Source organism: Myotis daubentonii, chromosome 1, assembly GCF_963259705.1.
Source record: "Myotis daubentonii chromosome 1, mMyoDau2.1, whole genome shotgun sequence".
Classification (NCBI taxonomy): domain Eukaryota; kingdom Metazoa; phylum Chordata; class Mammalia; order Chiroptera; family Vespertilionidae; genus Myotis; species Myotis daubentonii.
Genome location: NC_081840.1, coordinates 202622632 through 202642093, shown reverse-complemented (window position 1 = coordinate 202642093; position 19462 = coordinate 202622632). Strand labels below are relative to the sequence as shown.

Below are 19462 nucleotides of genomic sequence, written 5' to 3'. Positions count from 1 at the left end.
AGGCATGGGGCTGAGCAATGTGAGAAAGGGAAGCTCTTCCGCTTGAAACCAGAGCTGAGCGAGCCCGTAAGGCAAGAGGTGGTCCCCATACTGCGAGAATGTTCCAGGAGTCGAGGGGCCGCTCTCTTAAGGCCCGAGAGCGCTCCCTGGGGAGGACCAGCTGTCGTTTTACTGTAGGGTGGTTCCCTTTGATGAAGGTGTAGGTACCTGCTCCTGTGGAATCCCTTTCTACCGATGGACAGACGCTAAGGCAGGCCATTCAAACAGTGTTGAGTGAGGACAAAGCAGGGTGTTTCTCTCTGTAGTCGTTGCAATGTTCCTTGTGCTGGCTACCCCCCTCCCCTTCCCAGCCTGATAACATGCCCCGATTCAAGTTACTAAAGTCGCCCCCTTGCCCGGTCCCCATGTCCCTAAATGTCACCTTAGAATTTCATGGTGGGGAATCACTCCTTCAGTGTTGAGCTGCTGCTGGCTCATGTTGGCTCCTAAGAATATACTCTGTGCATTTCTGCCTCACTCTGAGTTTAGTGACATCACACACCTTGCCCTATAGTTTCTTCTACAAAACCTCCTTTTTTGGAGGGGGCCCAATGCCTTTGGGCTAGCTAGTCTGGTAATTTCTATTGTACTTGGTGGCCATAAACGTTTTACTGATATGGCGCTTTCCAATTCGCCAAGTACTTCCACCTGTATTATTATCAGCTCACCTGCTCTTCCCACCCCCTCCTCCACCCCAGCCCGCAACAGTAGGCGGAAGCTCCGCAGGGGAGAAAGGATTTCAGTCGCTCCTGCTGCGGGGACGCGGTGGGCCGGAACTACAGCACAGATTTCCTCATTGCTCAGTGTGCGCCTCATTTTATACCATAAGCTCGCCAAGGCTGGGGCACGAAGCAAAGACAACTGGCTTCTCCTTTACCTCTGTCTTCCTGGCTGTGTGACTCCAGGGCCCCCGCTAACTTTCCTGAGCTTCCAGTTCCTCATCCGTAACGTGGCCAACCATCCATGCTGGGCTCACCGGCTGCGACAGGCTAAACAGGTGCTCAGGAGCGAGCGTGCTTTACCGAGCGGCCTGCGCCGTGCCAACGCGTCTTGTTTGACGGCTGTGGTCCCATCTGAGGCCGCGTGGAGACGGTGCCCGGGTCAGGCGCAGTGGGAAGGCCCCGGAGGCAGCGGCTCTCGGGGCCTGCAGGGCCCGCGGCTCCTGAGCCTCCTTTGCAGTTGCCGTGGGGAGAAGCAGAGTCCAGGAGGGACAGAAACGTGAATCCGAGTGTTTCCCCGCTGATTCTTGCTTCCCAACAGGTCCGCCCGGAGCCAGTCTCCCAGCCCCGCCGCTCGCAGCTGCAGCCCGGTCGCTCGCAGCCGCAGCCCAGGCGCTCGCAGCCCCAGCCGCAGCCGCAGTCACAGTCGCAGTCGCAGTCACAGTCGCAGAGGCAGCCGCAGCGAAAGCCGCAGCCGCAGCCACAGCCGCAGCCGCAGCCGCAGAGGCAGCCGCAGCCGCAGCCCCAGCGGCAGCCGCAGCCGGTCGGGCAGCCCCTCCAACGCGATGGTGAAGATCAGGACGCCGTCCCCGAACCGCGCCAAACTGTCCAGTGCGGCGCGCAAGGCCGCGCTCCTGTCCCGGTTCAGCGACGCCTACTCCCAGGCCCGCCTGGACGCGCAGTGCCTGCTGCGGCAATGCATCGACAACGCCGAGACCGTGCAGCGCATCATCTACATCGCCACCGTGGTGGGTGCGGGGGACCTCTGGGCGCGCGCGGGACAGCGGGTTCGGTAAACTGAACAGCACAGCTGAAAAGGACTTAGATCCTGAGGTCCCCGCAAGAGGGTGGGATTTCCATGCGTTCCCACCTCCCTTTTCTCCCTCCCTCTGGCCTTCTTTTCCTTCCTTCCTTCCTTCCTTCCTTCCTTCCTTCCTTCCTTCCTTCCTTCCTTCCTTCCTTCCTTCCTTCCTTCCTTCCTTCCTTCCTTCCTTCCTTCCTTCCCTGCTTCCATTGCAAGTATTTGGTATGAATCATTTTTTCACAATCAGTAACTATTCATATGTATTAATATATTGATGTTGACCAGACATTTGTTGAAGGGTTTATAATTATAGGATAATCTGGAATGGTTATATACCTTAGTCGATGTGCATGGAATCTTCAAAATGGGCATGGATATACCAGTGTATATATGATTGCTAATGGCTATCATTTGATTGACTTCCTTCTGTTCTTAGAAAGATCAGAAGAGTAGTTACCCACACTGGGAACATAGCTAGTTGAATATGGCAGATTACAAAGTGCTCATCTGTAATCCTTAATTCCCAAAGCAATTAAGGGTTGTTCCTTTGGTACCATATTGAGATACTGAGTTCAACATGAGGACAATTAAATATTAAATAAAGCAGGACATTGGTATGAGAGCAGAATGATCAGAATCTACTGACCTTTATCCTGTATTTATGAATTGATGTCACGAGTCAGCTAACTAGGACCTGCGGGCCATATCTGACAGTGACCTAAATTTCTAAGAAAAATACCACCCAAGAGCTAAGACTATAAGAATAGTTTTACATTTTTAAAGGGTTGTTAAAAAAAATGCGACAGACACAGTATGTGACCAGCAAAGCCTAAAATACGTATCTGGCTCTTTCCAGAAACAAGTTTGCCAGTGCCTGGTTTGAGAATCTCTTACGGGGTTGGTTAAAGTTCTGTGAGCATAGAGGCCATGTCTTGCATGTATAACTAGGTTTTCTCAGTGCTGACTACATAACAGGCATTTAATAAGTGTTTGTTGAATTAATATATGTCAAGAAACATGCCCAACACCTGCTATGTGTCTATGTATAGTAAACACTCAACTGATAATTTTTCTCTTATTTCTTGACAAGTAATATGGTGTTACTGTGGGATCATAGATAGCATCAGCTAGCATCTTCCAAGTATTTATGTAACCACAGGTGATTTACTTCCTTGAACTTCTGTACCGTCCTACACTCCGTATTACCAAAACAATGGTCCGCTGTCTTAAAATGAGTGAACGTGAATGGTCTTATTTGTCCTTTTTAAAATTGAGAGATATATTTTCTCCTAGATTAAAAATAGTTTTGACCATTTGTGTTTAGCTGTCAGAAAACCCATATGATGTTTAATTTTTGATGAATTTCTTCATTCCTTGCTTTGAACTTCTTTGCTCCTCTCGTCTCACCAAATAAATTTGCTGCAATTTTTATGTGCAGGAGGCATTCCATGTAGCTAAAATGGCGTTCAGACATTTCAAAATCCGCGTAAGGAAATCTTTGACACCATCTTATATGGGGGCAAATGACTTTGAGGATGCCGTCACGGATTATATAATTTGTCACCTTGATCTATACGATTCCCAAAACAGTGTCAACGTAAGTGTTGGGTCTCTTCTTGGGGCTAGTTTGCTGCTAATGATATTTACATGGAATTTCAATAACTCAGGAACTCATTCAGTGCTTCTTTAGGTAATGGAAAAGCAGAAACGAGCAGCACGCAAGTTACTTTGTAGAACCAGCCAATAATGGCTCTTTCTTTCTTAGACATTGTATGAAAGAAATATTTTGAGTCTTTAAATCAGTGATTTCCAACCAGTGTGCCGCGACACACTGATTGCTGCACGGATTTTTAAACGTGAAATACCTGACTAGTTAGGGGCACTAACCTCTTTTCCCTTAGATTGTCAAGTAAAAAAGATGACAACACTCAACACAACAATAGCTGTCCACTGTGAATGAATCAAAATTATACCTATATATTTTTAAATATATTTTATTGATTTTTTGCAGAGAGGAAGGGAGAGGGATAGAGAGTCAGAAACATCGATCATAGAGAGAGAAACATCAATCAGCTGCCTCCTGCACACCCCCCATGGGGATGTACCCACAACCAAGGCACATACCCTTGACCAGAATGGAACCCGGGACCCTTGAGTCCGCAGGCCGACACTCTATCCACTGAGCCAAACCGGTCAGGGCATACCTATATTTTTTTTTGTCAGATTGGCAAAAAATAAATTTTTTTGGTGTGCCGCAGAATTTTAGTAATTAGTTTGTGTGCCATGAGATGAAAAAAGATGAAAATTACTTCTTTAGTTGGGCCCTTAAAATCGGAAGATAGAACATCATTGTTCCTAAGATTTGGGGAAAGATAGGTGTGGATTTGCATCTGGCTCTGCCACTTACTAGCTGTGTGACCTTGCACATTTACTTAACCTGTCTGTTCTTTAGTTTTCTAATCTTTAAATGGGAACAGCAATAGTCACGACTCCATCGAGTTCTTGAGGGGCTTAAATGAAAGAAAGCAGGTCATTTGCTTAGCACAAGACCTGGCATATAGTGAACTCTCAGTAAACGCAAGCTATTATAATTGTTATTACTATAGATTATGAACAAGTCAGAGTTCTGTGTGGGCATTATCATATAACTTGCCCAGAATTTTAAAAAGGGGAAAGAATAAATAAAAGCTACAAAGGGGTTTTTCTTTAGTTTTTTTTGAGACTCTCCTGGCTGTTAATATGTCATTCGTATTCTGCCATCTTCCCCCGTTCTGATTCATAAGGCTTCCTCCTTTTAGCACATGCACTCCTCTCGTTTTTAACTTGCTTTCACTCACACTTTCTTTCCCCAACTCCATCGGTCATAATGTCCTTGGGGTTGTCAGAGTTTCTGGCCACAGGATGGTAACAAGGGGATGCCATCTTTTTGTTTTTCAGGACGTGATTCGAGCCATGAATGTCAATCCCAAGATTTCATTCCCTCCGGAAGTTGATTTTTGCCTCCTCGGTAACTTCATCCAGGAGATATGTTGCATTGCCTTTGCGATGCAGGCTTTAGAGCCACCCCTAGATATTGCATTTGGGGCCGATGGAGAAATGTTTAATGATTGCAAGTAAGAGACATAGGAGCAGAAGCTTTTTAATAGAAATAAGTGATCTCGTCTCTATTTTCTGGGAACAATTTAGGGAAAAGAATACTGGGTGGGGAAATCACCAGATACTACCTGATTTCCAGGCCCTGCCATATACTTCTCTGTTACTACAGGACAGGGCCCTCTCCTGGGGTCACTTTCCTTCTCAGTCAAATGGGCTTCAGAGGGGATGATATGATTTTCATTGATCATATTGGTCTTGGGGAGAATTAATAAGTACCTGGAGCCTGTCTGGAACATTTTAAAAGAAAGGTACTATATAAATACAAGCACATATTAATGTTTATTGTTTAAAACTTTTTATTGAGGTATAATTAGCATATAACTCTATATGAGTTTCAGGTGTACAACATAATGATGTGATTTTTATGTATTGCAACAACTGTCACCAGACATGGTTACACAATTTCTTTCTTGGGCTGAAAACGTTTAAGATTTACTCTTTTGGCAACTTTCAAATATGCAATACAGTATTATTAACTACTAGAGGCCCGGTGCACAAAAATTTGTGCACTCGGGGGGCAGGCGGGGGTCCCTCAGCCCGGCCTGTGCCCTCTCGCAGTCTGGGACCCCTCGGGAGATAATGACCTGCTGGCTTAGGCCTGCTCCCGGGTGGCAGAGGGCAGGCCCAATCCCTAGGTGCAGCCCCTGGTCCGGCTCAGAGCGGGGCCGATTGGGGAGTTGGGGCGCTGCCCCCTGTCATGCACAGAGCAGGGCGGATTGGGAGGTTGTGATGCCACCCCCTGTCACGCACAGAGCAGGGCCAATCAGGGGGTTGGGGCGCTGCCCCCTGTCACGCACAGAGCAGGGCCCATCAGGGGGTTGGGGAGCTCCCCCCTGTCACGCACAGAGCAGGGCCCATCAGGGGGTTGGGGAGCTCCCCCCTGTCACGCACAGAGCAGGGCGGATCAGGGGGTTGGGGCGCCGCCCTCTATCACCCACAGAGCAGGGCCGATCAGGGGGTTGGGGCGCCGCCACTGTCACACTCAGGGCAGGGCCGATGGGGAGGTTATGGCTCTACCCCATCACACACAGAGCAGGGCCTGTGGGTGGGGGGATTGGGGCCCCACACCCTGTCACACACAGAGCCGCAGGGTGATCAGGAGGTTGGGGAGCTCCCTCCTATCAGGCACAGAGCAGGGCCAATCAGGGGGTTGAGGCGCCTTCCCCTGTCAGGAACACAGCAGGGCTGATAGGGAGGTTGTGGCCCTGCCCCCTGTCACACACAGAGCCACAGGGTGATCGGGGGTTTGGGCACTGCCCCCTGTCACGCTGATCCCGGTGCCGGGAGACCTTGCGGCTCCGCTGATCCTGGTGCTGGGAGGCATATTACCCTTTTACTATATAGAATAGAGGCCTGGTGCATGGGTGGGGGCTGGCTGGTTTGCCCTGAAGGGTGTCCCGGATCAGGTTGGGGGTCCCCACTGGGATGCCTGGCCAGCCTGGATGAGGGGATGATGGCTGTTTGCAGCTGGTCACACCCCCTTCAGGGTGGGGGTCTCCACTGGGGTGCCTGGCCAGTCTGGGTGAGGGGCTGAGGGCTGTTTTCAGGCTGGGACTGAAGCTCCCAACTGCTCCTTTTTTTCTTTCTTTTTTTTTTATTCTGAGCCAGCTTTAGCTCTGAGGCTCCAGCTCTTAGGCCTCCGCTCCTGAAAGCAGGTATCTGGTTTGTTTTGGTTCTACAATCAAAACTCTGTATCAACTCCAGGTCTGAGATCCCGGCTAGCTGAAAGCTGGTTTCTGGGGTTTTGTTTAGCTTCTATTTTTGTAACTATGTTTCAAACTGCCAGCTCAGAGGCCAGCAGTGGCAGGCGGGGAACGTTGGAGTCCTCAGTCACTGAAGTAAGCAAACCTCATGTTAGTTTCAAGCTGCCTGGCTGCCGGCCGCCATCTTGGCTGGCAGTTAATTTGCATATCTCGCTGATTAGCCAATGGGAAGGGTAGCGGTTGTATGCCAAATACCATGTTTCTCTTTTATTAGATAGGATAGTCATCACGGTGTACATTACATCTCTTGACTTATTTATTTTATACCTGAAAGTTTGTATCTTTTGACCCCCTTAACTCATTTTTCCCACCCCCATGCCTCTGGCAACAACCAACCTGTTTTTTGGTTTTATATAAGGAATATAAGTGAGATCATAATGGTTTTGTCTTTCTCTGTCTGTCTTATATCTCTTAGCATAATGCCCTTAAGGTCCATTCATGTTGTTGCTAATGGCAAGCTTTCATTCTTTTTATGGCTGAATAATATTCCACTGTATATATGTGTCACATCTTCTTTATCTATTCATCCATCAGTGGACACTTATGTTGCTTCCATTTCTTTGCTATTGTAAATAATGCTGCAGTGTACATGGGGGTGCATATATCTTTTCGAATTTGTGTTTCTGTTTTCTTCAGATAATACCCAGAAGTGGAATTGCTGGATTTTATGTTAGTTCTATTTTGAATTTTTTTGAGGAACCTCCATACTATTTTCCATAGTGGCTGAGCCAATTTATGTCCCCCCCCCCCCACATTGCACAAGAGTTCCCTTTTCTCCACATCCTCGCCAACACTTATTTCTTGTCGTTTTGATAATAGCCATCCTAACAGCTGTGAGGTGACAGATCCTTGTGGTTTTGATTCACATTTCACTGATGATTAATAACATTGAGCACCTTTTCATGTACCTGTGGGCCATCTGTCTATCTTCTTTGGAAAAATGTTCATTCAGATTATTGGCCCATTTTAAAATCAGATTGTTGTTTTCTTCTATTGGTTTTTATTGCATTATTTAGACCAGGTTTCTCAAAGTATGGTGCATAGATCACCTGCATTGGAATTGCTCAAGATATTTGTTAAAACTGCAGATTCCTGGATCGCATGCCGTGATATTTTATGCAGTAGGTCTGGAGTGGGGCTTGGGAATCTGTAATTTAGCAGGCACCCAAGTATTCTCTATGCACACTAACATTTGACAATGATGCTCTTGACTCTTTTATCTGGGACCATTAGGTTTCTACCAGGTGTTTCATGGTAAATATTTCCTTTATAAATGAGAAGAAATTAAGTTAATTTGGAACATTTTCCTGGGATTTTGTGAGATCTTAAGATACAGCTAGAGATGATCTGGGAGGAGGCCAGATGTGAAGCTACCTGGGCTCCAGTCCCAGCTCCACCACTAACTAGCTGTACAATCTGGGCATATCACCTAATTGTTCTGTTCCTTATTTCTTCTCTGTCAAATGGGGGAAATATCAATCCCTACTTCCTAGGGCTGTAGAAGCTTCATTGAAATCACTCAGATAAAGAACTTACGGACCCTGCCCAGCATACTGTGTACACACAGGAGACACTAGCTCTGGGTCTTCATTCAGGCTGCAGAGGGATGGGTTGGTGCAGCCCCCGAAACATTGAGGCATAATTAACATACCTTTTGCTTATGCAAATCACAGCGGTGGTGTTTCTAAGTGCCTTACAGCCTGTCATATTTTCTTGCCATTGCCTTGTTTCTTTCAGGTGACTGCCCCTGGCCTCCTCCACTCAAGGAAGAGCTGAATTACACTGCTGCTGGGTCTTTCTGATTTTCTTAGAGAACATATTTGCATCCCTCTTTTAAAAAATTCCTTCTTCTCTTAGAGAATGCCTGTTCCCACTTAGAAATATTCATCCCCTTGCCCTGGCCAAGTGGCTCAGTTGGTTCAAACATCTTCCCATACACCAAAAGGTTGTGGGTTTGATTTCCGGGTTGGGAACAGGTATGGGACTCAACTGATAGATGTTTCTCTCACCTCGATATTTCTCTCTTTATCTAAACACTAGGGGCCCGGTGCATGAAATTCGTCCCTCAGCCCAGCCTGCCCCCTCTCACATACTGGGAGCCCTCAGGGGATGTCCTACTGACGGCTTAGGCTCGCTCCCTGCTCCCCTTGGGGAGCGGGCCTAAGCTGCAGTCTGGCCTCCCTTTGTGGGAGGTGACCAGGCTGATCAGGGGAAGGCACCAGCCCCATCACCCTGCTGCTGCAGCCACTGCCAGTCACCGCAGCCACCAAGGTGTTTTCATCTACACGGACTCCAGTCCCTTCACCATGAAAAAAATGACAACTTTCTTTAGGCATTTTTAAGATATGTCTTTCATAGGATATGACATTTCTTTATTATTTTTTTTTATCTTCATCTGAGGATATGTTTCCATTGATTTTTAGAGAATGTGGAAGAGAAAGGGAAAGACAGAGAGAAACATCAAAGTGAGAGGAACACTTTGATTGGTTGCCTCCTGCATGAGCGCTGACCTGGGCCCCAGCCAGGGAAGAGCCTGCAACCTAGACACATGCCCTTGGTCAGAATTGAACCCAGACCCTGTGGTAGGCAGGCTGAGGCATTATCTACTGAGACAAACCGGCTAGGGCAGGATATGATATTTCTTAGCCCCTCCAGCAGCAGACCTTCGTTTTTTTCTCCAGGAGTGAGGTGGAAAAACCCTACATCACCTTATTGGATTCTTATTACCCAAGTTACTAAGAATATTACCAGTGGCATACAGGGAGCTTAGCCAATGAGCGGTCAGTAAAGGTGTTTCCTCTGAGGTTCACACCGATCCCCGGCTCGGCCCCTGCCCAGGCCTAAGGCCTTAGGCCGGGTGTTAGGCCTGGGCAGGCAACCCCCAGGCCACTCTGATCGCTACTTAGGCCTCAGGCCTTTGGCTGGGGCATTAGGCCTGGGCAGGGGACTTCCAACCCCGTGCGATGATGGCAGGCTCTGCCCCTGCCCAGGCCTCAGGCTTCTGGCTGGGGCGATCGCCGGCTCTGCCTCCCTGGGTGGCATCTGGCGCTACCTGCCCCACCTCCCCGGTCCCCGATCTGCAGCCTGGATCCTGTGGGCGGCTTCTGGTGCTGCCCGCCCCACCTGCAGTATGCAAATTTAGCGGCCATCTTTGTTGGGTTAATTTGCATACTTTTCTGATTGGCTGGTGGGTGTAGCAAAGGTATGGTCAATTCACATCTTTGTCTTTTATTAGTATAGATATCCTGTGTGGGGATTAAAAAAAAGAAACAAAAGAAAGAAAGAAATATTCATCCATTTTGGTTTATGAGGTCCGCACATTTCCTAAGCCTCTGGCGGGCCTCCTGCTTGCACGCCTTTATCAGGGGGAGCAGGCAGCATCTTGGAGCATCCTGTGGACTGTCCTGGTTGGCTGTGGAGCGGAAACTGGAGTTCTTAGTAATGATTGGATTTGGTTCTCCCTTTAGGACTTCACAGCACAAGCATAGCATAATTCTTAAAAAAATTATTATTTTTTTTCAACTCTGGCAGCCTTTCACACATTTAAAAGCAATTACTCAAATTCTCCTCCTTCTGGCCTCACGCCTTCATGTTTTTTCCATATGTAGGGGTTTGGGGTTGAGACTTCTTGACAAATATATCTGTTTCCTTGGCCTGTGCTCCATGCTCTGCTGAGCATCCCTTGTTAACCGAGTGTCCACACTGAATGCAGTCCCCTGGTTTGACTGGCCAGTCCGGAGGGACCAACACTCTTTCCATTCTTATTCTCTATTACTTCAGCTAACTTCTAAAGTTTTTTTCTCTGCCCCCCCCCCCAGCCATATAACACTGTTCACTCATTTTGAGTTCAACTGAAATCTGTTATTATATTTTTACTTGAGCTATGTAAGCCATTCATTACCTCTAACTTTGTAGTTAATTTTTTTTAGATTTAATTGCAGGACCCCATAGGTATCCAAATTACATGCTGTCTTATTAGATTCAGCTTATTTTCCCCAGCCAATTGAACAATTTCATAAAAAAATATTTTATTGATTTCAGAGAGGAAGGGAGAACGGAGAGAGAGAGAGAAAAACATCAGTGATTAGAGAGAACCATTGATCAGTTGCTTCCTGCACGCCCCACACTGGGGCTCAAGCCTGCAACCTGGGCATGTGCCCTGACCAGGAATCGAACCATGACCTTTTGGTTCATAGGTCAACACTCAACCACTGAACCAAACTGGCCAGGCGAGCTATTTTTTGATACTGTGATCTGTGTTGTTGTTTTTTTGACCCACTCCCCACCTTTGAGTGATTTTTCATGCAAATCATTGATGACAATATCGGTTTATCATGGGATTGAGAGAGAGTCCTTTGCACCTTCACTCACATTCTCATGGACTCATTAATTACCTCTCCTTGGATCTGATCCTTGAACCAGTTTCCAACCCACCTACTTGAGTTAATCATCCACTTATATTTCTCCTGTTTTGTCCACAAAGGTAGCATGAGAAATCTTGTAGGAAGCCTATGGGACTTCACATGGTCTCTGGCATTTCCCTGAATTGCAACTCTTATAATCTGGAGAAGAGAAGGGCATGATTAGCCTGGCATGACTTGTTCTTAGTCAGTCCACGTGGATCCTCCTTATCTCTGGCTCCTATTCTAAGGGTCTGCAACCATCTCTTTAATAACAGAATCAGGATCCATGTTTATCTAGTTCTAAGCATAATCAAAATGGAAATTTACACGGCTGTTTCCCCTCTCCCGGTTGTGCTCCCTAATTGCTTCACTTCTCTTTCTCCTTCTTTTGTGTGTTTCAAATAGGTACCGTCGCAGCTATGACTCGGATTTCACGGCGCCCTTGGTCTTCTATCACGTGTGGCCTGCCCTCATGGAGAATGACACCGTCGCTATGAAGGGGGAAGCTGTCACCAAGAGAGGGGCTTTTGTACGGTGGCCTTGCGTTGTGACAATTCGTCCCAAGTGTTTGATTCACAAGTTCGAGAACATTTATACACCCAGAGATTCTATAAAAGAAGCTCATAAAGAGTTGCTTGATAAGATTTCATACAAAGGAGAGGAAAGGGATTGGCTGGGAGAGAACAGATTCTTTTCTTTGATTCGTCCACAATTCTTCATAATTTCTTGACAGTAATTTCTTTGCCTGTTGCTTTATTTATAATATAGAACTAGTCCTACCTGCCTCCCCTATCTTAGAAATATTAAACCATTACAAAGGCAAAACCTTTTGAGCTCACCTCATGAGAGGCTCTCTGTAACGCTAAGCATTTAAAAGGGATAAACTTTCAAGAAAGAGTTTGCCAAATTTTTACTGATGAGTCGCCATTTCGGGAAATGATGAATGTGCCATTTTTCTCTCCTTGGTATGATGTGGGGAGAGGGGAGGGATGGAGAAAAAGTGGGCAGAGGAGGTGGGAAGAGAGGGTCCAATCAGTTTTGGAAGTTAGCTTCTTGTGTACGGTGGCTATAGAATGTTTTGAGCATGTTAAATAATTGGACAGCCTTCAAAATAGAGTCTTAGTGTGACTTGGTATTGGAACTAGTGCCCAGAAGTGCTGGACACGATGTGAACATGATGGAGTTTTGACCCCGCGCTTCCTAGAAAGAGTTAAGCCAAATTTGAAGTGAAGCTCCTAAGTCCAGATCAAAGCCACCATCCGGGTGACTTCTGTTCTGCACTCTTTGAGCTGGAGAACAGGGGACGTGTTTCAGGCAGCGTTCACCCATAGAGGGGAGGAGGGAAGTTGTGCATTGTAACAGAACTCAAGACAAGGGTTTTCTCAGCGGAAGCAGCCCACTCCAGCTAACTGTATCTCAATAAAACACTTTGTGCAATGAAAGTCGAGCCCATAGAAGTTGGGTTGTGCTGTGCTGACAACCACATGTGCTGTGCAACGAATGAGCTCGTAAACCATGCTTCTTGCCCCGATGATAATCACCCCCCGTTGAAAGATTCTTATTGTAGACTGTCTGCAGTACAATTTAGAAGGGAAGGAGAAGAAATAGCCACTATTAGCACTTGCCTTTTAGTTTCCTTTGCTCTCATCAAGCATGGCACCAACATTTGCCCAAGCTTAAACTCCTCATACAAAATGAGAATACCCTAAAACAGTGGTTCTCAACCTTCTGGCCCTTTAAATACATTTCCTCATGTTGTGACCCAACCATAAAAGTATTTTCGTTGCTACTTCATAACTGTAATGTTGCTACTGTTATGAATCGTCATGTAAATATCTGATATGCAGGATGGTCTTAGGCGACCCCTGTGAAAGGGTCATTCGACTGCCAAAGGGGTCGTGACCCACAGGTTGAGAACCGCTGCCCTAAAAGGAAGAACTTGGAGAAGGAAAGGGTTGAATGAAGGGAAATTTTTAAGAAGGCTTTTTATTAGTGGGATCTCACTATAGTGAATATGTATATATCTATTTTCTTACTGATTAATTTAGTTGAAGAGTAGGTGGACAGCAATGGTGATTTACTTAGTCACTCAATTCATTTCATTCAACAATAGTTGCTCTGTAGTCATCTATAACACGGGTGCTGGGGTTCAGCGGTGAACAAAACAGACTCAGACACCTCCCACAGGGAGCTTACATTCTCCAACACTTGCAAACTTAATGCACTTTGCAACTTATTCATCAAAACAGAATTCTACTAGCACCAAGAGTTTGAATATCCCAAAGTTCATTGTAATAGGATTTTATTTGAGAAATACCCTAAAGCTGTTGTCAAATATTGGGCAGCTGTGGTAAACGAAAGGAGTCCGTACACCTAATGCTGATGGCCAGTAATGGGCAAATGTAATATCAGCAAAACCTCTCTACCGGTGGGCTATGCATATTGTCATAAGCCATGTGAGCATTTATGAACAATTGACTATGTTTCCCTCTATTTTTAGTGGAATTCTGTGCGACCGCTAAGCCGAAGTCGAAGCAGGAGTTTAAGTCCCATCTGCCCCCGTAGCCGTATTGGTATGAGCCTGGTAGGTATCTAATCATTTTATACAAAATCATCCTATGATTGACATTTTAAAATTCAACAGTAGCCTATCAAAGAGGTGATGATAAGTCTGTAGGTAGAAAGAGAACCTGTTGCAATAACCCCAAACTGATTTTTATGCTACTTTGGACTAAGGAATTGATCACCTAGAACAGCGGTTCTCAACCTGTGGGCGCAACCCCTTTAGGGGTCGAACGACCCTTTCACAGGGGTTGCCTAAGACCATCGGAAAACACATATATAATTACATATTGTTTTTGTGATTAATCACTATGCTTTAATTATGTTCAATTTGTAACAATGAAAATACATTCTGCATATCAGATATTTACATTACGATTCATAACAGTAGCAAAATTACAGTTATGAAGTAGGAACAAAAATAATTTTATGGTTGGGGGTCACCACAACATGAAGAACTGTATTAAAGGGTTGCGGCATTAAGAAGGTTGAGAACCACTGACCTAGAAAGAAGTAGAGGTAGTCTTTTTGTTTGTTTTAAAGAAAATGGGCTATTAGATGTCAGTTATAGAGAATGGGCCACCTTAGTCAACTGATCTCAGCACAGGTCCCTGCTCCCTCTGGAACTTACTCTGTTATTTGGAGAAACTGATCCAATGGTCTGGATTTCAGTACTGTATAGAGGGCACTGCAGGTAGTAATTTTCCTCCCAATTTAAAAGTAGGAAAAATAAGATTAGTTTCCTTTTATATTAGTTCTTGAGAGAATGACTAATACTTCTGTCAAAGGGAAGAAGATAGCAATAACACCTCTGAAAATGAAAAAGGTTAGTATGATTGATTCATCATAAATAAGTATGTTTATTTATTCAACAAATAATATTTAGTCAATGCCTTTTGAATACAGGGCTGGACCAAGACATGTGGACACCAGGCAGGCTAACAAGGTCCTGTCCCTTCAAATAAAAAAAATTAAAATGTTTGCTTCAACCTTGTTTTAGAGAGGGTGGTGGGAAAGGAGAACCACACCCACTTCTCTGAAGTTATCTCTAGCAACGCAGCTCTAGCCCCAAACTTCTAACCCCCCGCCCCCGGCAAAATAGAAACAAACCCCTTGTAGCGATAAGACCCACCTGAGTAGCCGAGTTTAGTGAGCATCTGTTGTTACTCCACCACTCCATTATGTTTCACATTGTCTTCACCAAACATTCCTTCCTCCCGTGTCGGAGGGATGCTAGATTTCGGGATGGGGGAACGGGACACAAAAATAACTGACCACGGTCTTTCCCATGGATGGGCTTCAATATTTTGTAAATAAAGTAATTGAATGGGGTACATGATTTGGTTCATAAAGAAGCAGGAAGTGCTAGAGTTATTAGGAGAGGTAAGATGCCTTCTGGGTTTGGTGGTGAGGAAGGGGTGCATGGGGAGTTTATGTTGGATTTGGCAGAATTTCAGTGAGCTGGGGAATTGGGGAGAAAAAATTCTGATGAAGAAAGTGGCCTGAGAATGGAAAAGGCATGATTCTGACACAGTTCTTTTGCTCTTGGAGATTTTAATATCACTTAATGGTCCTCATCCAGGAATAAATTTTACAGTAAGTAAAAGCAAAAGGATAGTGCATTTAGTAAACTGATAAATAAAAAGGAAATCTTGGGAGTTTTATCCTGGAAGATCGCAATTCTCCCCAATCTAAGAGGAAATGGCATGTCAGAAGAGAGCAAATCAGATATCTATGTGCTGACATCCCTGGCAAATGTTCCTCCGACATGCCACAGGGATGATGGGCACCGTCCCTCTGTAATAAGCCCCTCTATGGTGCGACCTGCCTCCTCCTCCCCATTGTGTGCACAGGCAGAACAAAGTAATTTAAACTTTAGGTGAGAATAAACTATATTCTCAAAGGCGAAACTGCTGCCAAAATTCCGTCCCTCTCCAGCACCCTCTCCTTATAGCCAGTCTGGTATACCTGCAAAATGAAATGCAAATGTTTTTGGTTGATCTGGTGCTGGCTTATTTGAGGTCTTGTGTGCAGAACAGCTTCCATCTTCGCGAGTGCCTCTCTGAAGTGTTTGAGAGCTCAGAGCAAGAGTGAAGCTTGTAGGCGGTTATTTCTGAGCTGTAGCAGGTTTGCAGGCACAGGCGGTGGCTTTTGCTTAGTGAAAGTAAAGGTGAGATTTGAAAAAATCAATGTTTTTTTGTTTTGTTTTTTTTTTTACTTCCCTAGTGACTTCCCCTAATAGGGCAGTGCTTGGGACACAGGGGGCAATTCATAGGAAGGATCTGCCAGACAGTATCTGACCGTTGGCGCTTTAATTCGTTAATAATAATGTTCTGGGAAGCTTTGAATTCATTATGGCCACTGAGCATTCAATCTCAAAGTATTTAGCAACCATTAAAGAGCAACCACAGAAAGCAACAAAAAAAAACAAACGGAGACACTGGGCCCAGGTTTTAATTAATAATAATTTAAACTAAATCGAGTGCCCATTTATTTCAGGAAGTAAAAAAGGAAACGCGGTGCCCAACCTGAGCGGGGAAATCACGTTCTGAAGTGTCTCAGAGCAACTAGCTAGCTGACGGTTCAGGGGGAAAAAAAGTCAAAGGGAATCATTCATCAGGCTCCACCTACTGTGTAATCCACTTTCCACTTGTATATTTTTCAGATATCTCGAAGCCGGAGTCCTTCTCCAATAAGATGTGCACTGCCAAGTAAGTGGGCTGGCTTAGATGTTAGATAGAACAGTCTCCTGTTTTTTAATGCTCCTTTTAATACTCAGCCTTGTGCAGCAAAAGGAATGTTTTGCTTCCCAGGGAACATCTTGTATTTCTGGATGGTTGGCCCCTGAGCAGGGCCCATGTGGGGGGCGGGGGGAGACATAGACGGAGCCTCCAATTGAGAGACTCGATGGACATAAACCTAGATCCAGCACCCTGCTTCATTTAGGTCCTACCAGGAGGAACCCTTCAGGAAGGGCCACAATGACCTTTTTTCCCCCTCCGTAGGGTATTAAACCACCAGGCGTGTTCCTCTGCCACAGCACATCACCTGCACCAGCGCATCGGCACCAGCCCGCCTCCCCTGCGCCCACCGGCCTCCCCAGAGCCCGCCCGCCCGCCCGCTGTGTCTGCCGCACTCCTCACTTAAGATAATGTGAAAGGGCAATTCTGTGTATCACTCCACACAGAGACTTAAATGTTTTGGCTTGACGCATTTGTAACTTCAGATATATCGCATTTTATTTTATTTGATAGGTACCAACCCCATGACTTTGATAAAAACGATTGCATAGGCGTTTAGGATCACATTCATTCGAAGCAGCCCATTGCCCAGGTTCAGGGCTCTCATGGCAACTGGGTGAACGCCCGAGGAAAACCTTTACCATGCCTAGTCCAGAAGACAGAGGAGAGGTCGTAGTTTACAGTTTGATCATCAGCATTATAATTAATAGGATTAGCTCTAACTTGAAAACAAAATTGGGTGTTTTACTTTGCTTTTGAGGTTTGGAAGCCAGCCCTAAGCTCAGGTTGGGGAACTTGTAGCAGGAATGGTGACGTTAGGCTGCATGCAGAGGATGGTGCGTGACCAGGCTGTGGGTCATTCACTGGCTTGCTTCTGCTTTCTTACTTTGGGTGCCCAGTTTGGTTGAGCTGAGTACTGTACGTTGAAGCTACTGAGTTGAGAGAGTTTTCTCGCTTCATAAGTGCGGAGCAGTGATTTGGACAGAAGGCAGCATTGAGATAAATGTTTATTACCTTATGCTTATCTCCTGGGAATGTTTCATACAGCTTTAATGTATGTGTTAAATATAACAGCTACCTGGGCCATGCCCTTTCCCTATTCCACCTACTTGGTCACAAATTCAGACCTCCTATGAACTCTGTCTGACCCCAAATACCTAAACTCAAGGCCTAAAACTAGGAACACCATTTACTGATTTTATTCCTCAATTTCTTCACTGTGAAGTTCTGTTGTAAGTTCAAGATAAAAATGGAATGTGGCTTTTCAAGATAAGCCATAGTCTTTTTAGGCTTTTTGTTTATTTATTTATTTTTTTTACTTTAACACCGGCCTTGTGCACAAGCCTGACAAATGACTGCTTTCGCCAAGTGCCTTTTAGAGAGAAACTCTGAATTGGCCACAGCTCAGCTTGCATCAGCTCAGTGCCAAACCCAGCACCTGAAGCTTTTCAGGTGGAACCTCCCCCCTTCCCTGCCGAATTTCTCTAAAACATCTGTCCCTAGAGAGGAGGGAGAGATCGCCCAGTGCTGCCCTTGGGTGTAATGTCACCAGCGCACCCTGCAGGGTGAGTTGGTTTTCCCCACGTGGAGTATTTGTGTAGTTCTCTCTTCGGGGCCATGCAGGGTGCTAGAAGGAGAACCTGGTGTCGGGTAACTCCAGTTCTGTTTGGTCATTAGCTGGCTTTGTGGCCTTGAGCACGTTACTTCACCTCTCTGAGCCTTTGTCCCCTGTGGAGTGAGAGGCTGGATGAGATCAGTGGTTCTCTCCACCCTCCCAGGGTCAGTGCCCCCTTTTTCAAACAAATATTTTTTTTCTGGCAGTTCTGAAGTGAAATTCAAAGTTAATGGGGTCAACATGACATATATTTTTAAACAATGAATATAATACCCTAACTGTAATAGGATCAGTAAAAAGGAAAGGCAGTTTTTAAGAGAGTAAAAATGTATTTAATAGCAAAGCTTGGGTGTGACCATCTGGAAGACAGAATGAAGTCATCAGATGCTTTCACCGTGTGTAGCATCACAAGCTCCCAGGGCAGACCAGTGTGTGTTGCATTGGCAACATTGCACATAGGGTTGTCACTGGGTATGATTCTCTGAAGTGGTAGACAGCTCTCGGAAAGTTTTGAACAAAAATCTTAGAGTTGTGCCTTGTACACGCATTCCTGGAATAGTCGCTGGATAGTAAAACCATGCAACAATTACCTTTAGCTATATGTCGAAAGGTCATTTCTAACATCTCACTAAGTAAAGAGAATGCTTACATACCAGAATTTTCTTTGTGGAGTTGGATGTGGAAGTTCATGCTCTGATTTGGAAAAAGGACACCTGTATTCAGTGTATGTGCTCCGTACCCTGTCTGGCCACGTGCCCTTTCTCAGGTCTCCAGTTTGAACTATAACCACAACAGGGAATGGGGGGTAGTCTAGAGTAATTTTGGGGGGAAAATCCACAAAACCAAAGGAGGCCAACCTGTGCTCCTTTCACCTGGGTATGCACCTTAACCTCAGTAACTTTGAAAAATAAAAAGCTCTTACTTCATAATCTGGGTAAATATTAGCTTCTGTATTATTGGTTTAATATCGAATAATAAAATTGAGGGAAAAAACTGCTTCTGTAAACTGTAGGTTCTTTGCTATAAAATGCTTTCCTTCCAGGTTCCCAAGGTCAGCAATGCCTTTCACCCACCCCCATTCTGTGGGGCCTGGAGCAGGGCGGAGTTCATTCAGTGACTAATACCAGCTGTGCCCTGTCTGGTTAATGCTGTGATTGCTGCAATCCCATGCTGCAGCTCAATTGCTAGCTTTAGTTCATGTTGTTCACAATTCATTGTCATCATATTCAAGACGCTCTCTCTGAGTAGTACTTTACCATTCTCATGCAGCTTTCACGTAGTTATTTCAGTTGCTGCCCCAAACAAATGCAGATGTCTTCAGCCTTACAGATCAGGAACCTGTTCAATGTACCGCACAGTCCTCTTCCAAGGCCTTTCATTTTGGAATAATATTCTATCTTGTTTTCTTTTGTCCCTCCACGGCCTGTAGCATCAGTTCGT

The 19462-nt window shown here is 45.5% G+C and overlaps 1 protein-coding gene across 6 annotated transcripts in view; it reads left to right on the top strand.

Moving 5' to 3' along the window:
- The window catches only part of SPATA18 (spermatogenesis associated 18), a 33891-nt gene extending 14873 nt beyond the window's left edge, over window positions 1-19018 (top strand). For 5 of the 6 annotated variants that reach the window (XM_059671426.1, XM_059671412.1, XM_059671403.1 and 2 more), the window contains 7 exons: window positions 1300-1726; window positions 3221-3379; window positions 4720-4895; window positions 11510-11633; window positions 13605-13688; window positions 16332-16377; window positions 16672-19018. In XM_059671426.1, coding sequence (XP_059527409.1) covers window positions 1300-1726; window positions 3221-3379; window positions 4720-4895; window positions 11510-11633; window positions 13605-13688; window positions 16332-16377; window positions 16672-16679 — 1024 coding nt within the window. In that variant the 3' untranslated portion in view covers window positions 16680-19018. Of the gene's footprint in view, window positions 1-1299; window positions 1727-3220; window positions 3380-4719; window positions 4896-11509; window positions 11684-13604; window positions 13689-16331; window positions 16378-16671 lie in introns of all 6 variants that reach the window. The other variant, XR_009449400.1, reaches the window with a different exon arrangement.
- The last annotated feature ends 444 nt before the right edge of the window (window positions 19019-19462 follow it).